The sequence below is a fragment of the Phaenicophaeus curvirostris genome, chromosome 12 (assembly GCF_032191515.1).
Source record: "Phaenicophaeus curvirostris isolate KB17595 chromosome 12, BPBGC_Pcur_1.0, whole genome shotgun sequence".
Lineage (NCBI taxonomy): Eukaryota > Metazoa > Chordata > Aves > Cuculiformes > Cuculidae > Phaenicophaeus > Phaenicophaeus curvirostris.
Genome location: NC_091403.1, coordinates 16,554,650 through 16,573,996, shown reverse-complemented (window position 1 = coordinate 16,573,996; position 19,347 = coordinate 16,554,650). Strand labels below are relative to the sequence as shown.

The window sequence follows — 19,347 nt, the reverse complement described above, 5'->3', positions numbered from 1 at the left end:
TTGAGCTGGTCGATGCTATTTCACACATGCTTTATTCTTTGTGTTCTGGAAGATGCATTCAGGAGCATTTTAAAGGGCAGGTAACACCAACAGTAGCACTGTTTAGGGCTTCAGCACTTTATGGAGCCAGAGGTGGAAGATTGCCAAGTAAGCAGCACGGTAACATTACCACTTCCACACTGGAGTGGTTGTCTCTGATCTGTGGTGGCCAGTGGGTCTATAAAGATCCAGATATCGTGCCTCCCCTTCTCCTCCTCCTCTTTCTCTGCCCCGAACACTGTGACAGCATTGCACTGAGCCCTGGGAGCAAGGCTATGGACTTGCACTTGAATATTCCCCCCAGCAAGTCACCATGGGGAAGGGCAAACCAGAAACCAAAATAGTAAGGTAAGAAGGACTATTACACCTTACTTTTACCACCACCAAGTAAACATCTCCATCTTAACTGCCCTGCAAATGGAATCATTTAGTTTGAGGAATGTAAATTAGCATATGAAATCCACAAGCTGCAATACAAACTAAAATCTCCTCCCCGATTGAAAAATAGATTCATTTCAGTGTTCAGCTTAGAGAATATTTCAATGGCATGAGTTTTGAAATCTCAAAACCAGTGTTTTTCTCTCAGGGTGCCAAGCTATCTTTGTTGTCCTTTCTGGAGCCTTTCCATGTGTAACCACAGCCCCTACATATCTGATATTTTTCCTATTTCCTCTGCATAGAAATTTACCTCTCTGCAGTTTAAATTTTATGGAATTCTTCACAATTAACTGTGTTCTTAAATGTAATATTGCTGTCTTTATTATTGTTGTTAAATGTAATATTGCTATCTCTGTTTTTGCAGGATCCTTAGTCCTAGTAGCTGTATTGCTGGACATTCCAATATGAGCTCCAGCAGATGCCTGCATGTAAACTTGTCAGTACCTGCCGTGTTTTTTATCAAATATTCTTTGTGTCATTATAGAAAACAAATACGGAACACATCAAATACACCGAATAGTTTAATTTTAGCCTGTAAATATCAATAATGAGACACAAGTTCACTGCTGTAGCATTCCCAGCCCAGATGTCTGATACTCTGACAGAAACTCTGTAAGCTTTTTCTTGTCTCCTTAACAGCCCAAGTACTGAGAACCGAAGATCTCCTGAAAGTGCAAAGCCGGTGAGGACATACACCCCGTTCAAGAGAGTGTTGGAATTTAGCACAAAGAACAGTACATCTTGAGCATCCAAGTCAATATGCTTTCTAAATACGAGTAAATACCTTGCGCCTTTGCAGCTTGATTAGATAAATTTTTATCAAGTAGTAGAGAAGAACAGCAGCATGGAGTCTTGCTAAATTTATCCTGAAATCAGCTTTTTAGTAACTTCGTATCTGAAGTTACTACTGACATTAACTGTGAGGGGGATACGGAAGAAGTGGGATGAGTGAAACAGCAGCCAATATTGCTTCTTTAGAAGCTGTTTAGTGCAATGTGTCATTTCAGCTGCCTGTAAGGAAGGAGTTGTATAGCTGTACAGTTTTTTTTCTTCATTTGTGTTGTCATTCTACTTGTGTAATGAAGTTCTAATATATTTTAACTCCAGTACTACTAGAAGCAGTATCTGAAGCTATACTGGCACAGGACATTAGTCTGAAAGCTTTCCCTTTGGCCATGTACAAAGTGTGAGGGCTGTTCATGCCTGTCGTAGAGACCTGGTATAGTTGAGGGCTCTGTTCACCTGGAAGAAATTTGATTGTGACCACCACTGTCTTGCTGAGAAGGAGAGATGCAACTGGACTGTCTCAAACAATTCCCTCAATGCATCCATCTGCGGTTGGATGCTGTATTTGTTGCTCAAAACATTAACCAACAGAGTAGATCATCAGCGGGTTGGCTTTGTTGGGCTGAGGCGCTGCTTTGCACTTCCTCAGTCATGGAACACAACAACGGTTGGTGATGCACTCAGTAGAAACTGTGTAGGAAAATCCCTATCACTTTTTAAACCTACTTTTCCACCAGAGGAGGGAATTTTCATTAAACAGAATTTTGCCTACAGCAACCTGCAGCAGTCCCTGCAATTCCTAGAGCAATAGTAATCCTGAATTGGGATTTTGAATACTTTTTCTTTTTTCCCAAAGCATTTAAAATCTTATCCTTGATACCAGCAGAAATGCATATAGTACCGAACTTATTTAAATATATATAGGTTATTTTTTACATTTTGTTTTGATCTCCCAGTCTTAGTGAACTAAAATGAATTATGAATATTCTATTGTAGTTCTATTAACATGAATGAAGAGTTTTTTTTTCATGACAGTAACTGCTATAGAAAACAAACAACTTAGGTTTTATATGATTAATGTTGTTCTTGCAATGAATGTCAATCCCAGGAGGTACTAATCTTGCCACAGGGCTTCACAAAGTGATTGCTTTTATCTCCAGCGTAATGCAGGTTCTTAAAGTCAGTAGTGTCTGTTCAAATTAAGTGTCCTCAGTAGAGTTGCATTTAAAGTAATATTGACCTCATAATCCAAATCTTACTCCCGCATTATTTCGTGGGCTTCTGAATTTATTAAAGAACTTTATTTTCTAGCTGTGCTATTTAACTTCTAAATAAAGAAGCCTATATTGGAGGATGGATTGAATGGTGCTTTGACATGGTACAGGTATCTTGCAGGAACATGAATTGCTTGATATAATCAAAGCACCTACAAAATAAAATGGGAGGCTCAGACTTCTTCAGCTTTTGTGCTCAGATCATAATCTTGTTTGTACATAAGCTGTTTTTTTGCCTTGTGACTTGTTCAGCTCCTGAGAACTTAAAATGGTCATTCTTTCTAAGAAGTTAAACAATATTATGGATTGTATTATGCACAACATTCAAGAAATAACTGCAATCAAAATAATTAACAAAAAAGTAAATGACTGTGTGAAGTAAGCTTGTAATCGTCACTGGTATAGCATTTGCAAACATTAATGGCTGCTCAATGATTCTTATAAAAGAATAGTTTAAAAATATACTGTTAGTTTTAATAGCTCTAAAAGGAAACTGTTTACTTTGCATGTGATGAGGGAGTGTGAAAGATCTCAGGCTGTTAAAAGGGAGAGAAAACCCTCCAGCTGCCACAATAGTAAATAAGCATAATACCACATATTTGCTTAAATAGTTTCTCCCACAGAAGGGGCACAAAACTTCTGTTTCCCTTCTGGAAAATGGTTGGAGGTGAAGTCCCTGAGAATAAAAGCTACTACCTGTAAAAAAAGTCCTCAGATAAAGAACCCTCTCATTAGGCAAAGGAAAGGAATTGTCTCTTACCCGGGAACAGCTGACACTGTGCATAGGGTATTTTTCATTGAATGAAGATTTGACTCTTGAGTATTTGGGAGATTGAATTTGCAGAACAAAGTTCTCAAATATCAGTTCATTTGATAAATAACTAAATGAATGATGGTTATGATTAATTAAGATCATGAAGTGAAACTCTGAATGAGAAAACATTTGAACTGAAAGTGAATGTTGATGAATCCGAAAGGTGACCGGTAAAGACGCGAGCTAAATGTCAGGGCTAAGGTTTGTACTTGTGTGGTTGCACCTCCCTCCAGTGGCTGAGCGCAGCAAGCGTTCGGACAGGATCTGAAGATGTCCCTCAGGGATGCAGCTTTAGTTCGTTACATCATGTCTTTCAGCATTGTTTTGTGCCCAAAGAGTCCCTCTATATATCAGGTGTTTAGGTCTGAATCATGGTTTGTGAAGGTTACCCTCAGACGTGAGTGGATGAAGGTGGTATTTATAGATAAAAGGATATGCATGGTGTTGTACAAGAAATTAACTGACAAGTTTAAATAAGTAAAAATACTTTATCTCTCTGGGTTTTGGCCAGAATTCCAAAAACCAAACCAATTGACTGTGAAGTCCTCATTGAATGCTGGGAGAGGGCAGGATGAAGTATCAAAATGCTGGGTTTTGACACAGACTTCAAAAGGAATTTTATTCTACTTTTAATATATCTTGGAGGATCTCCTCTGAAAACAATGCCAGCTATTTTAATTCTGAGACTTGCAAAATGATGATCATCTGTTCAAGACTTTACCAGGACTGCAGCAAGGTGTTTAATTTTTCCTGTTGAAGTTTTCTGTCTAAATTCTGTCTTGACTATTTGATGAAATATATTTTTTTTCTAAACCAAATAAAGCTTGAAGTCTATGCTGTATTTTAAGAACATTTTGAGATACAGTGAGCTGGATGACCATCATTTGATTGAACTGCTTCTCTGCATTTGGTAACTGTGAAGAACAGGAGAGGAAGAGCATTTATATCACTGTGTTACATGGAAAGGTACAGATTTCCAGTCAAATCTGCAGCAAGTAAATTAGCATATTTACAACAAATCTGACTGAAAAGACTCTAACACTTGAGCATAAATTTTGTCAAATTGAGATCAGGTTAATTAGTACTAGTTACATCAGAAGCTAATAAAATTTCTGTAAACATCAATAAAAGCCGTATAGATTGATCCCAGAAAGTGCATTAAATATGAGTCAATTGTATGACTACATTAGTATCATGATAAGTATTCTTTTGAGATTTACTCCAGATACTCTGGAAAGTCTTTTGGGATATGATTTTCATATACGCTGTATAAATAATGCAGTTACATTGTATGCATTTAATATATCCTGTATGTCGGTCTTGAAAAGGATAAATTGCAATAAATATTGTATTTAACCTTTCTATTCTGTTGTGTCAACAATCACTTAGAAATAAACTTCCCTTAAAACCTTGCAAACTCCTACTATACTCTACTCAATCTTGTTTAAAACATGCATGAATGCAAAAATGGTTCCTCTGGAGCCTTGATGTTCTTGTCAGTGTTTCTTTTGGCAGATGGGCTCTTGAGAACAGGAAGACACTCCCTCGCTAAAGACTCAAGGCTTCTCAAAGCCAAGTTACAAAAGTAGATGAACTCTTAGGAAATAAAGAACCACTGACTTGCAGAGGATACACAAGAACTGGGCAGCTCAGTTCTTTCAAAGAAACCCCAACAACTCCAGATCCCACTGATCACATCTGAATACATCTGGGATGCCCTCCAGGCTTCAGCCTGTCCCTGGTGGGCCTAGGATGACCACGGCCCATCTTTTATAACAGTTTGTATCCACTCTGATAATAGGGGATTATCTTTAAGACCATCACAATGAAACAATCGACATGTCAACTACACACCCAAAAGGCCATTCAAACCGTGACAATCACAGCATTACTGTTTTGCAAAGCTCAGCTGGAGAATGTGAAGTTTGTCACTTGAGTAGAGCTTCCCTGTGTACCGGTATTTGGTTACTGACTGCCAAAAGGACCTCCTAGAACCTTGTGGAAATCTGCAATGCTCAAAGCTGAACCTACAACAGGAGTTGGATAGTGATGCCTTTCAGAGAGGCTTCAAATCCTCATTTAGACATCTGAAGACTTTTAGACAGATAAGCAGAGCAAATATGTAAGAATTAAGTTCTCCCTGCATTGTGAAGTCTTTAATTCTGTACAGGAAATCCCTGCTCCACAGAACGGAGATGTACACACTGAGTTTTAGTCCACTTACAATTTTATTCCATTCCCATTCAGCACCTGGGGCTATCTGCATGTGTAAAAGAAGAAATATGCAGAAGAGACCTGATGAGTTAAGGCCCTTCCAGCCCTACCTCAAGCACTAGAATATGGAAGATAGATAGGAAAATGAGGTGAGAGCAGCCATCTACAACTTAAGGTATGTTCATTTTTATTCCAAATATACATACCGTTTTTTCTGTTCTTTTTTTAGGGTGGTTTATTTTGTATGTCTGGCTTGATTCCTCTCTTCCTGCTCAATATTTCTGTTAAAGTAGGTTTTTCTCCCTCAAAACCTACTTTCTAAAGTCTCTTTTGCCCCCTTTTCTAGGGAAAAGAAGCAAGAGTAACATTTATAGAGTTGAAGAAAGGAGGAAAGGACAACAGAAACAATACCATTAACAGAAAAGAAGCAAGAGTGCTAGTTTTAATAACAACTTTAGGCAGGGTCGAATATTTCTGACAGGAATTTTTTTTACCTGAAAAAATTCAGCCAGTTGTATTTCATGGCCATCTGCCCCAAAATTCCTAAAATGCATCAGCTTAATTGTAACTGGCATTGAAAACCCAGACAGACTAAGAATTCAGACACAAATGTCTCCTCCCGTGTTCCTTGTAACTGATGCAATCTTAAAAATCTATGCTAGAATAAGTTTCTTAGTTATATGAATAATTTTCTTTTTAGCTATACTATATTCTAAGGTGAATACTCCTGGGTCACACCTTGCTCTGCGTTGTTGGTTTGGTTTTTTTTTCCATGTCTTTAAATCTTTTTTTGCTAGTATACCTGTTTTTCTTTTGCTCAGGGACATGGTTTAGTGGCAGATAGGAATGGTTGGACTTGCTGATCCAAGAGATCTTTTCCAACCTGGTGATCCTATGATTCTATTCCATGATTCTTCTTCAGTGTCATTCTAATAATTTAATTTTCTTGTAGAAATAAAACTAAATTGCATAGTAATTCTAGCCATGCTATTGCAGAATAAATTGCATTTAATTCTAGATATCTAGTGATAGAAAACAGGCTGAATGAAAGCTGTATCTTATAATAGCTCAAGATAATATCCTAAGTGAGAAACATAGGAAAGCATGCTGTGTACAAAATAACAACCCCCCCCAGTTTTGTTATGTACTTAGCTCACATGAATGCTGATCAAAATATTCATGAAAGTGCTACAAAGTAAAGCCTTGAATCAAAAAGGCCAAGCATGCTCTGAGGTAAACAAGAAAAAATAAGAGGGTGCACTGCTAATAATGACAGTGTATCACTCTCCCAAGAGAAGTAAGAGCAAAGACCTAACACTAAACTTGCAGCAGGTATTGCTGGATGGCGATCATTCATGTTCAGAGTGTGCCTAGTGAGGATTTTCCTACACACCTGTATTTTGTCCCAGGGCAAGGAATGCCAATGTATATAATTCTCATTTCCACAAGTGTTCTGTATTTCCGCTCTTTGACTGAGAAAGCTTAAATCTGTTTTTTCTGCAAATTGTATCTAGGTGCTGACCATCCCTCCATAAACAAGAATGTATTTGTTCCAGCACCTCCCAAATTTCAGCTCTTTGTGCATCATTGTGGAACCGTGTGTAGCCTGCAAACGGATTATGGTGTTCCAGAACTTTATACTCCTCAGCTGTAAAGATCAACAATATTTCTTCCCAGCAGCCTTGAACAAATACCGACGTGATGAATGGTATTCCAAGGGCGGCTACCGAATGATGAGTCGTGATTCCCAGGAGTCATGTTATTAGGAGTTTATTGTCTCCATTTTTTTGCTCTGGTTTTCTGTGTTTATGCAGTTTAGCACATAAGCTGAAACCCGCTGTAAACACCAGCATTACTCCCTTGTACATGGAATAACAGCAGCTGAACTGAGATGAACCATCATCATCTAAGTGCAGAGCAATGGTCTATGGAGATAGTTCTTCGTAGATTCTCACTTCCATGCAGGCAAAAGGTCTGTCTCTGTGCCCAGCCTTCCCTCTTTCTCCAATCTGTACAGGAGAAAAGAGGCTAACACGCCAGGTAAAGCATTCCTTCTCGCAAAGTACAGAAAAGTTACATAGATGGCATAATGTAAGCCTGCGTTACAGAGGCAGCGATTCAGAGAACTTGTGTCCTGTAGCAGTAGGCAATCTGGTGAGAAAAACTCAACAGAAATGTCCTCTTCTCTGAACTGTCAGGGAAAAAGCCCTGAAGGATTTTCCATGGGAGGTGATCCAGGTTGTGCAGAACAGACAGTGAAACAATCTCGTCAACTAGTCAGTGAACCTGGCTTTTCTCACCCTGGCTGAGGTATTTTTTCCACGGGCAGCTGCCTACTCAATTAATTAATTTCCTTTGGCCCTCAGCCTTTCCACTTACCTTCCAGCTGAGCAAACAAAGGGACAGGGACCCATTTTAGAACACTTCTTCCACCAGTCCCTCTCTTCATCATGCTCAGAAAACAACCGTTTTAACAGTCTCTGAGAAATGTGCCTCTTTCCTATGACTTGGATCAAGAAACCTCCACTGAGATCAACTTGGAGAGGCTGAGATCTGCTGATTAGGACCTTCAGCTAATGGCCTTACTGCTGCTAGATGGAGGGGCAATGGCACTTGTGATACAAGTAGTAGTTACTATTACAAAAAGTGGAATGTTTTTTATTTAAACTGATATAGTTTCATCTAAGTAATTGTTTTCCTTGAAAGTTAGACACCAAGACCCTCTGATGGCATGTTTTCTTTAAAATGGTGTTTTTCCAGACATTGCTCATTCTTTGAAGTGGAAGAAGTAATAAATCATTATTTTAAGGGAATGAATTAGCTGAAGCAATAATAAGAATCAAATCTTGACCAGCTTGCAGTTGGAAAGAATGTGATTGTAACAGGAGTTTAGCCTGTTTACTAGTTGAAACAAGGAACAAATCAAGTATTGAAAGCACTGGTGAGACCGTTCCTTGAATACTGTGTTCAGTTCTGGGCCCCTCACCACAAGAAGGACGTTGAGGCTCTGGAGTGAGTCCAGAGAAGAGAAACAAAGCTGGTGAAGGGGCTGGAGAACAGGCCTTATGAGGAATGGCTGAGAGAGCTGGGTTTTTTTAGCCTGGAGAAGAGGAGGCTGAGGGGAGACCTCATTGCTCTCCATAACTACCTGAAAGGAGGTTGTGGAGAGGAGGGTGCTGGCCTCTTCTCCCAAGTGACAGGGGACAGGACGAGAGGGAATGGCCTCAAGCTCCGCCAGGGGAGGTTCAGGCTGGACATTAGGAAAAAATTTTTCACAGAAAGGGTCATTGGGCACTGGAACAGGCTGCCCAGGGAGGTGGTTGATTCACCTTCCCTGGAGGTGTTTAAGGCACAGGTGGACGAGGTGCTAAGGGACATGGTTTAGTGTTTGATAGGAATGGTTGGACTTGATGATCTGGTGGGTCTCTTCCAACCTGGTTATTCTATGATTCTATGACAGTCCCGCAGCAGGAACTGAGGATAGACCTAAGCTCACCAAGAGGACGCAATGAGGAAGGAGATAAGATAAAGACCAAAAAAGTCTTCTGAAGACACAAAGAAACTGTGATGTGCATACAAGAGTGGGTGAAAAACAATGGAGTAACATGTTTCTGGGAATCTATATGGGTATGTATGTTTAACCAGTATTTCCCAGAATCTATATGAATACGTATGTGTAGCCAGTATAAAAGTCATGTAACCAGTCTCAATAGTTGGACACATTAGGTGGATTACCCCATGTGTACCCCAGCATCGTTTATTAATAGAATACCTGCTTAATAATCAAATTGGCATTGATTATTGAGTTTGGCTTTTTCACAGCATCACTTGTTTCAGAGGCTTAGAGAGTGAGCAGCCTTTATCAGCCTGGGCAACTCAAGGCAGTGATCCCCATCGATGGAGTGCAGGGAGAGAAAGCTGAGACAAGATGGATTTCTCACTCACATAAATACTCAGATAAATTTTCCCAGAAATCTGATGTGTATGCTATTACTTTCCAAGGTCTAATTTTAATGTTATCGTTGAAAGAAGAAACGGTTTGTTACAAGTTGCTAACCTATTATATATTTGGATATTATGTATAGTTTTTGAGATTTTTAGAACTAAAATATAGGATTAGTTTTAATAATAACTTTTAGCCGGCCTGTGCCTGGATACTTATGCTTAATTAAGGACTTTTAACAAGGCTGCAGTTAGAAAGAATGGGAAGGAACATGACTGTATCTAATTAAGCCAGATAACAAGGACTAGTGCAATGAGGCTCTGGAGCATGTCCAGAGAGGAGCGACAAAGCTGGTGAAGGGGCTGGATAACAAGTCCTACAAGGAGCAGCTGAGAGAGCTGGGGTTGTTTAACCTGGAGAAGAGGATGCTGAGGAGAGACCTCATTGCTCTCTGCAACTACCTGAAAGGAGGTTGTAGAGAGGAGGGAGCTGGCCTCTTCTCCCAAGTGACTGGGGACAGGACGAAAGGGAATGGCCTCAAACTCCACCAGGGGAGGTTCAGGCTGGACATTAGGAAAAAAATCTTTCACAGAAAGGGTCATTGGGCACTGGAACAGGCTGCCCAGGGATGTGGTTGAGTCACCTTCCCTGGAGGTGTTTAAAGGACGGGTGGGTGAGGTCCTAGGGGACATGGTTTAGTGACTGAGGGGAATGGTTGGACTCGATGATCCTGGGGGTCCCCTCCAACCTAGTGATTCTGTGATTCTATCATAAGAGAAAGAAGAACCAGCTTGGACCAGATGCAACCCTGAAGAGCTGCCAGAGGAGTTTCAGAGTACATACAAGTCGAGCTGAGAAGTTCAGCTATAAGGAAGATCTAGGGCCTTCATCCACAGGCCCCTGAAGGCCCCCAGAGGGCAGAGCGGCTGCGCCAAGGGGAGGAAACTCATGTAAATAAATTCTCAGAACTGATTATACGATGGGGGTCGCTTCCTCGCGATGCCCGGAGCTGATCGCTCTCTATATACCCCAACACCCAGTTTCAGAGAGTCCCTTCGCTGGCGTTGGAGAAGGGCCAAGCTCCAGTCCCCGGAACCGAGCGCTCCGGGAGGCGGGGCGGCGCCGACCTCCCGAGCACGTTGCACCCAGCAGCTCAGGGCGGGGCGGGGCGGGGCCGCTCGCTTCGCGTTCCGAGCAAGTCTGGCCCCGCCGCCTCGCCGTCGCTTCCGGTAAGATGGCGGCCCGCGGGGAGGTGCGGAAGAGGCGCCGGGCCCTGGCGGCCGCGCATGGAGGCGGGAGGAGGGCTGCGGGGCCGGAGCCTTCCCGAGCTGCGGGAGATGCTGAGGCGGCAGGAGCGGCTGCTGGCGGATCGGTGAGGAGAGGCGGAGCGGGGCAGGGCGAGCCCCGCGGGTGTTGCGGCCGGGGAGGCCCCGCGGCGGTCGGGGACAGCACGGTGGGGAGCGGAGACTCCGCTGTGCTCGGCTTCGAGGAGGAGACGCCGCGGGGCTTGCACGCAGCCCCTCTCGGAGCAGCAGCCGCGCTTCTGAGCGGAAAACCGTGTCGCAGTCGCTCTACGGTTGTAGCGATAGGACGAGGGGTAATGGCTACAAATGGAGAGGGACAGGTTTAGGCTGGCCATAAAGAGGGATTTGTTCATCATGAGGGCGTTGAGACGCTGGCACAGGTTGCCAGGGAACTGGTGGTTGCCCCTTCCCTGGAGGTGTTCGAGGCCAGGCTGGATGAGACCTTTATAAGCTAGATACATAATAATGTATCCTTAACATAAGAAGGAGATGGAGATGTTGGGTTCAGAGAAGGCTACAAGGATGATCAGAGGCTTGGAGCACCTCCTGTACGAGGACAGGCTGAGGGAGTTGGGGTTGTTCAGCCTGGAGAAGAAAAGGCTCCAAGGAGACTTTATAGTGACCTTCCAGTATCTGAAGGGGCTACAAGAAAGTTGGGGAGAGACTGTTCACAAAGGCTTGTGGTGACAGGATGAGGGGCAATGGGTATAAACTGGAGAGGAGCAGATTTAAACTAAACATAAGGAGGAATTTTTTCACCATGAGAGTGATGAGGCCCTGACCCAGGTTGCCCAGGGAAGCTGTGGCTGCCCCATCCCTGGAGGTGTTCAAGGCCAGGTTGGATGGGGCTCTGAGCCCCTGATCCAGTGGGAGGTGTCCCTGCCCATGGCAGGGGGTTGGAACTGGATAATCTTTAAGGTCCCTTCCAACCCAAACTGTTCTAGGCTGCAGGGGCTTTTCTTCTTTTCAGAGGTGTGAAGAATGTAAATAAGGAGCTTAACATTAGGATGAGGAAGCTGGCACACTAACCATTCTGGTAAAACAGTTCTGTACGTCAGATGGAAATAGGGTTGTTTATAACTTGTCAAATAACTTTTTTCTTAGGAAATTCCTTGCTAGGCTTCCCGATAAGGGTAGGAAGATCGCTGATTTTGTGGAAAAGCTGACGTGTGCCATTTTACAAGAGGAAGAATTGGCAAGGACGGCTGAGCTGTTATCTGCTGTCAGACTGGAGTTTCGGGTGAAACAGGAGGAGGTTAATACAAGCAAACAGCAAGTTATCCTAAATGAAGACAGGCTAAATTGCGAGGATTCCTCACTCTTTAATGAAAACTCCAGTATTAAAGGTGTTTCTGAGACTTCTTCCCAAAGGCAGGAGGCAGGATGTATTCAGCAAGACGCCACAACTACAGGTCTGGAAAATCAAAGGACTTGGAGGAAAAGCGATAAGGCAAAACCTGTTGCAAAAGATCAGAGTGTTTTTTGTGATGTTATCTCCAAGTCACCTACAAGCAGTCATCTGAATAATGATCAGCAGGCATCGCAGAGCTGTACTGAGGGTAGTACAGAAAGTACAGCTGCTGTGGATGGCAGTAAAGATGCATTGGTTGATGCCCTTAAAAAAATTACAATTATAGATGGGGAAGATAGTGAAAAAGTTTTGGAAGAAGAACAGAATGTGGCTAAATGTACGGGCAGTATCTTTGGAAGCTCGCACCCCAAGATACCACATTATATTGAAGTTCTGGAGGCCAGAGCCAAGAACCCAGTCATAAAAAAAAGCAAATTCAAACCAAATACGTAAGTATTATGGAATACAAGATCCCTTTGTGAGACGATTGACTTGTATAAAATCGGAAATGGTACCTAACAAGCATAATGGATGTATTTTCTTATTGTGATTAAAGAGATTTAAAGTCGTATGATATGTGAAGTGAATGCTCTCTAGCACTAAGTGCCATGGAATCCCAGTATTGCCCAGTGTTCTAATGCTGCCTGTTTGAAAGAATTGTCATGAGTGTTGTAGCTTATGGTACCAAACTATTAAACAATTGGCAAAACTTTCTTGTGGGTAGACTCTAGAACATATCGAACTATAATAGCAGGGAGCCCGTTGCTTTTCCTGCATGTCTAGGGAAATTGCAGTTCACATTGTCTGTACTGGGAGCAGTAGCAGTTTATGCTTTGTGTGCCTCCCAAAGCCATTTCACGCTTGCCAATTGATTGGTGTACCTTTTTTGTTGGCTTGGGAGTAACTTGTGATGTTGTCTCTACAGAGAAACATTTTCAGTTTTTCTGAGCACTGCTTACTTTTCCTTTGTTTATGGTGGTGTAACACTTCAGATTTATTTTCAACTCTGAAATATTGAAAGTAAAAAGTTTTGGAACCGAAATTTTTCTACCTTGTGCTGTAAATTCAGGTTACAACTTTTGTGCTTTGTCCCTGACAGGTTATCGGGAGAGCAAAGTGGATCATCGCGTGGTTCCTCATCCAGTCAGTCACCCGGGGGATTTGGCTCTCCAATCACTGCTGAAGGGAGAAGACTTAGAGATAAGAAACATTTGAATGACATTACAGCAGCTCAGCTGCCACCCCTTCACCATTCCCCTGCTAAGCTGTTATCCATAGAGGAATCAATAGCAATTCAGATACAGCAAAAAGAAGCTTATGAGGTATGAATTTAAACTTCGGTCTGAAAATGAATTATGCAGTTGGGATCATTCTTAAAAAAAGAAACCATAAAGGGATCTTTTCATACTGATGAATTTGTTAATGAAATTGAGATGTGTGGACTGTGAGACAAGGCACTTATTCTTGTATTTGTTTATTTTAATCATATAATGTTAATCCCTTTTGAAACTGCATTAAACAAAACCTAGTGTTATTCTTGGTGTGCTGGTACATTGGCATCATGACACTCACTTCACCTGACTAGAAATTTAAGCGTATACCTTGTGTATTAGTCTTTTAAAGAGTTTTTTGCCCTTGCATAAATGAAGGCCTGGCAGTATTCGTGACCTGTAAAATATGCAAGTATCTGCATTTGCCTTTATTGATGCTGTGCCTGAAGAACTTGAGTTGTAAGGCTTTTCAGATTCTGTTGTAATGGATTTTGATTTTGACTTCCTGGGTAGTTCCAAGCATATGTGTAAATTAGATGCTATTGTAAAAGTTTTGTTGCTGCTTATTGTTTTAAAAGCACTTCCTAATATATTCATCTTGGGATCTTAAGGGAGGTATTTTATTTGGAAAATGGAGATGGATTTTGTTGCTGAATGACAGGAATTGCTGTTGCAACGTGGTTACTGTGCACAGCTGCTCTTTCCTGCACTGATTTGCTCTGTTAATGATGTATCACAGGTGACAACTGCCACATGGGGAATTTCAGAATGGCTTTCAAATGCTTACAGCACTGTTAGGTTTCCTTTTACACTTAGACATAAAATTTCTTCACTAGTTACTAAGATTTGTAATTAAGACCGCTCTGGAATTACTAGTATTATTATGTCAAGTTTATACTTTAGTATATTAGTTCTTTCACGTCAAGGATAAAAATGACAAATGAATGTTTTATCGAACTTGTGTCCTTTTTTCTCTTTGTATAGGAAATGCAAGCCAAGCTTGCAGCTCAGAAACTTGCCGAGAGATTGGATATAAAAATGCTCAAGTTCGAACCAGAGGGAGAACCCTCAATGCAATACAGAGAAGTGAGAGATGAAGATTATTTTTCCGCAGAGGACTGAATTTGAAGAAGGGATGTCCAAGGATGAGCCATATAACTGACCTTTATGCAGTACTTCTTAAAACCCAAACTTGGATATTGAGAATGCGTAATCTAGTCAGGTTGTTTTCCTCAAATTTTTAACATTACAGCTATCGGAAGTGTTCCATCTAAACACCGTATATGTAAGTGTTATCAAGTGGTAACCCCAGTGTTATTTTGGGGCTGCTTGTTGAGTACTTGAGGCAGTTAATCCTTGTAGAATTCCCCATAGTTTTCAGCTACAGCAAGGTCAGCTCTTTAATACAGTTTTGCAGGCTATGATGAAATGTCTACAAGAGAAGGTTTCTTTTGCGCAGAAATATGATTGCAAAGGGCGTTGGCACACCTGTCTGTGGAGTAAGCTAAGATGCCCATGAAATGCTCGTGTGTATAAAAGCTTTTGTCTTGTATAAATGTGAGATACTTCTTTATCTACTTGAGATTATCTTTCTTTTACCATATGGTGAAAATACATGCCTGGACAGCTGCAATAAATACGTGATAGTTAGGCTGTAAGTTAGCTTCTTGCAATGTGAGAACTTGTTTCTGTGCGTGCACCTTAAAATAACACTTTCTGCCCTTATGTTTTAAATAGGTTAAGAATTTCAAGTTGTTTTGTAACTCAAATTCTGTTTGGGCCTTATAGGACTCTGCTGTTTTGTTTTTGGTGATTACTGCAAAGCACATCAAGAGATCCAGTTAATCTGAAGATTTTAATATTTTTATTAAAGATCTTGGTGTTTTCCCATATTTTTGTACACTGCTTTCATACTTTGGAATACTATTTTTCCATCATGTGATGCTGTATATTAAGAGCTCCACCGTCTGTTTTTGGAGAAAATGTTTTGTGTATTTTGCAGTTTTGCTGTTCTTTGAAGATAAGAAATTGTCTTCCCTACAATAACAACTTCTGCCTTTTAATGTAAATTTTGAAAGGTAAGGAATGCACCCGAGAAGTATTTCACTATGATATCCCACCCTTGACTAGGATATTTGAGCCCTAGTGTGAGTTCAGATCTAAAAAACAAACCTCAAAGATTGCTTCGATAGCCTGGCAACAGGCTGTTTTCTGAGGCACAGCAGCGGCATTTGCAGGGCAGCTGTACGTTCAAGCCTTTCCCTGGATGCATACGTATTTGCACAGCAATAGTGTCTCTGGAAACCAAGAGCACTCCAGATGTGAGTCTTTCTAAAAGCTGCACAATGTGATCTAGAAATGGGGGTAAAAGTCTCTGCCACTTCTTGAGTGCATACAGCGCTCTACTAGCAGACAGTAACTCTCCCAAATGCTCCACAAGCTCTCCCAGGCAGTCTCTGTGGCACAGTCTGTATCCTGGCAATGGAGTTTGACAGGTGGAAGGGCTGCTAAGCTACTATGTGGTAATTTTTGACCAGGTCATCTGTGATGCCTCTTTCCTGTACCCTTTGCTCTCACGGGTTTCTTGTTCTCATTGTTCATTGGCTTCTCAGCAGCTGCCTGCCCTCCTCCTCTTAAAAGATTTATCTCCTCTCTGCCTCCCTGCACCATCCGCTCTCTTTCATATGACATATTGCTCCCTTTAGCTGTATTTAATTTCTACCATGCATCACACATCCTCCTGCCATTGCAATCTTCTCTGAATTTCTCCAGCTCTGTCTAAATACCATCTGTGCATGTGGGCACCTTTTACATACCTCAGTCTCTTGACTGTCTCACAGAAACCTAAATGTCTCTGTTTTAACTGCATGTGCCCTCCTCTTGAGGCTTTCTTCTTCTTTCCGATTTTGGTTTCAGACTGTGCAGGGTTTTGCCAGTTCCAGACTTTATAGCCTCCTTTTTATCTCTTTATCCTGATTTTTTTCCTCTATTTTTTTTTAAATTTATTTTATTTCATGTGCTCCTGCTTCATCCTCCCAGCTTCTCATCATCACTTGTCTTTCTTGGTGCTCTTTTGTGGCACATTCTCAATCATCCGCATTTGTCCCTCAACATCCATGTTGATGACCCATCTGATCCCTCAGTTGTATGTATTAGTTCTGCCCTCAGCATCTTCCAGGCATGTGGTTCTGACCCCACAGGCCAGTGGAGTGCTCTTCTCTTGTGGATGCAGTCGGTCTCTCCAGTCCCCATTGTCCGGTGCCATCACAGACCACAGTTGCTCATCCAACTGGGTCTGGTCATCAGTCCTCGCGTTATTTCAGTCTGTTGTACTGCTTGAGGACAAGAGGCCTCATACTTTCCCTTAGTAGTTGCAGGAAGCACAAGGTATCACTTCCAGCCCTGTTTTGCCTCTCTTTCCCCCTTGTTATTATCACCACCCCATCCCTGTACTGACTGTTGTCACACCTTTTTCTGTGTGGTTTTTCCATGCTGGCTTTTCTGTGCTAAAGGAATTTGCACAAACCTACACAGTTAAGAATTTGTTTCCTAGATTACCTAAATCTAGCTCAACACAGGCTTCTCCTGACTGTTCTCTTAGGCTAACTAAAATTGGGCTCTTTCCTTATGCTTTTAAGGCTTTCTTTTCCTCTAAGCTTTGTGAAGTAGTTTTACTGGTTTGTATTCTGACAGCATTCAAAATCTTGGGACTTTGCCAAATTGCATCCCCTGAACAAACTCCACCCTTAAGTGGGGGAGGAAGAAAGAAATTGCTTCAGTAACAGGTGAGGTGCATTATATATTTGTTGTACAGTTAGCAGCTGTTCAGCACAGTGCTAGAGGAGTCCTTGTGGAAGAGAGTGCTACCTGAATACAAACCCAAGCTTAAGGTCTGAATTTTAAGTTATTGCTAAAGGGGTTTCTATTTCTGCAAAACCTGGAAGCTATCATGGAGGGGTGTTGGTCCTAGGTTCTGAGCACAGGTATGTACTTTGAATTAAGATTTTTTGAGTGATAATAAAGCAAAGAGTCAGGTATAAAGTGAGTCCCAAGTTAAAGAGGATGTGCAGTCCAGAAGTTTGTAAAAGGTTATAGAGACTAAGAGGATGAATCACAGAATGGTTTAGTCATACTGAATTTAGTTTCTGATGTATGGTACTGCTGTTGCGTGTTTTTACTGTTCTCCAGTTCCAGAGGATTTCAGAACACTGAGAATTGAGGAGCTTGTTCTCTTCTTTTGGGAGTGGACTGTTTTATTGGAATGGGCTGTTAACCCAGTAGAAAATAAAGAATTGATAATATATTTCTGAAATCCCTGGTGTGAAGATTGTTTTGTTTTGATCATGTAACGTTTGCAGTCAAATTTTGGGGAAAACAGGAACCTTTTGCTTCACTGCTCCAGAAGGAAGACACTGGAGAAGAAGGTAGGAAACAATAGCTGTATAGGGCAAGAAAACTTTTGGGTGTGCAAATGCGTGAGACAAGATCTGTAAGACCTAAAGCTTGGAAATCACGTAGGTCTGAAAGATGGCACAAAGACAGAGTTTAAATGTTGCACTTGACAGTATTGAGAGCTGTAGCACGTGAGAAGTATTTGTGCAGCAGTAGCTGTAGTCCCTTGATTTTTGCATCGTTGGGAGTAGCTGATCCCCAAACTGCACCAAAGAAAAGTGCTGTAACCTTTCCTGAGGGAGAGAACATGCAATCTGGCTTGTCAGCTGTGTGGTTAACATGATCTACAGGACTTAGCAGCTTAAATGTTTGTTAATATCTGGGAAATAACATTTTAAATAAGAAAGTTATAAATGCTGCTGTACTTAATTATTTTTGGGGATTATAAGAGTAACTAAGGGTAGAAAAGACACATAAGCTTTTCCTGATTTTTAGAGTTAGATCTAGCTGACAGGCCAGCAGATCTGTTAGCAGTTTTCTGTTTTATGGCTTGTGGGTGCTTCTAGGGGCCACACAATGAAAAAGAAGTCAGTGACACTAAGCTGCAAATTCCTGTGTGGAGGAAATGGGGCCTGCACACCGAGAGAATTTGAAAACCATGGCTGTGTGCTGTGGAATTTCTGAACCTGCCACAGGGATGCTGTATCGGGTGTTAGGGAAAAGAATATCCAGCTGCTTCAGGCTGATAAATTGGAACTTGAGCAGGAAGCCATAGCAAAAGCTGGTCATGTGCCGAGAGCAGCCCTGGGCAGTAGTTTGGGGGTTTCTGTATGGAACTTGCAGGCAGTTTCCATATCGCAGACACACCACAAGCTGGCAGCCTTTAGCAGTCTCACAGAGGAGGTAGGAGCTGACTGGCCTGAGTTGTAGGTGGACATCTGGCTCTGGTTGTTAGTGCAGCTCCACTGCAAAGCCAGTTCCCTGCATCCAGGAGGCTATCTTCCTTGTGTACCATGCTCGGTTTTGCCAGTGAAAATCATCTGGAGTGGAACCCTGTTCAAACAATTTTGGCCTAGTTTGAGTGGCATTTGGCTCATCATCTGCCTTTAGAAAGTTAGTGCCTGCTAGGAATATCCTTGGGCCAGAGGAATTGTAAAGAATTCTTGGCCTTGTGGATCAAAGGAATGACGTAAAGGGGATGGGGAATGGGAGTCCTGCGTTGGAAAATCTGTGCCTTACCCTGTGGACTCTGCTGTAGGAAAAGGTGGCTTTTCTCTGCTTTGCCAGCCTTGCTGCTTTTTCAGAGCAATGGAAGAAATGTAATTTCTCCAAACTGTCTTGTAAGGACAAATTTTTCAGGGATAGGTCTTGCATGGTGTGGTCCTGCTCCAGGGAGGTGCTAACAGAACTGTGTTTTTCCTGAGTTTGTGGTTCATGTTTTGTTCCAAGTCCACTGCTTGTAGGGTGGTATGTGTGGAGATGACCATGGAGATTTCCTGGTTTCCTAATGTTTGTTTTTAG

The 19,347-nt window shown here is 41.8% G+C and overlaps 1 protein-coding gene across 2 annotated transcripts in view; it reads left to right on the top strand.

Annotated features, from left to right (window-relative positions):
• Positions 1-17,746, top strand: part of MYZAP (myocardial zonula adherens protein) — a 64,220-nt gene extending 46,474 nt beyond the window's left edge. Inside the window, exons 13-15 of one of the 2 annotated variants that reach the window (XM_069866912.1) lie at positions 11,917-12,612; positions 13,263-13,485; positions 14,419-17,746. In XM_069866912.1, coding sequence (XP_069723013.1) covers positions 11,917-12,612; positions 13,263-13,485; positions 14,419-14,556 — 1,057 coding nt within the window. In that variant the 3' untranslated portion in view covers positions 14,557-17,746. Of the gene's footprint in view, positions 1-1,116; positions 4,714-11,916; positions 12,613-13,262; positions 13,486-14,418 lie in introns of those variants that run through there. The other variant, XM_069866911.1, reaches the window with a different exon arrangement.
• The last annotated feature ends 1,601 nt before the right edge of the window (positions 17,747-19,347 follow it).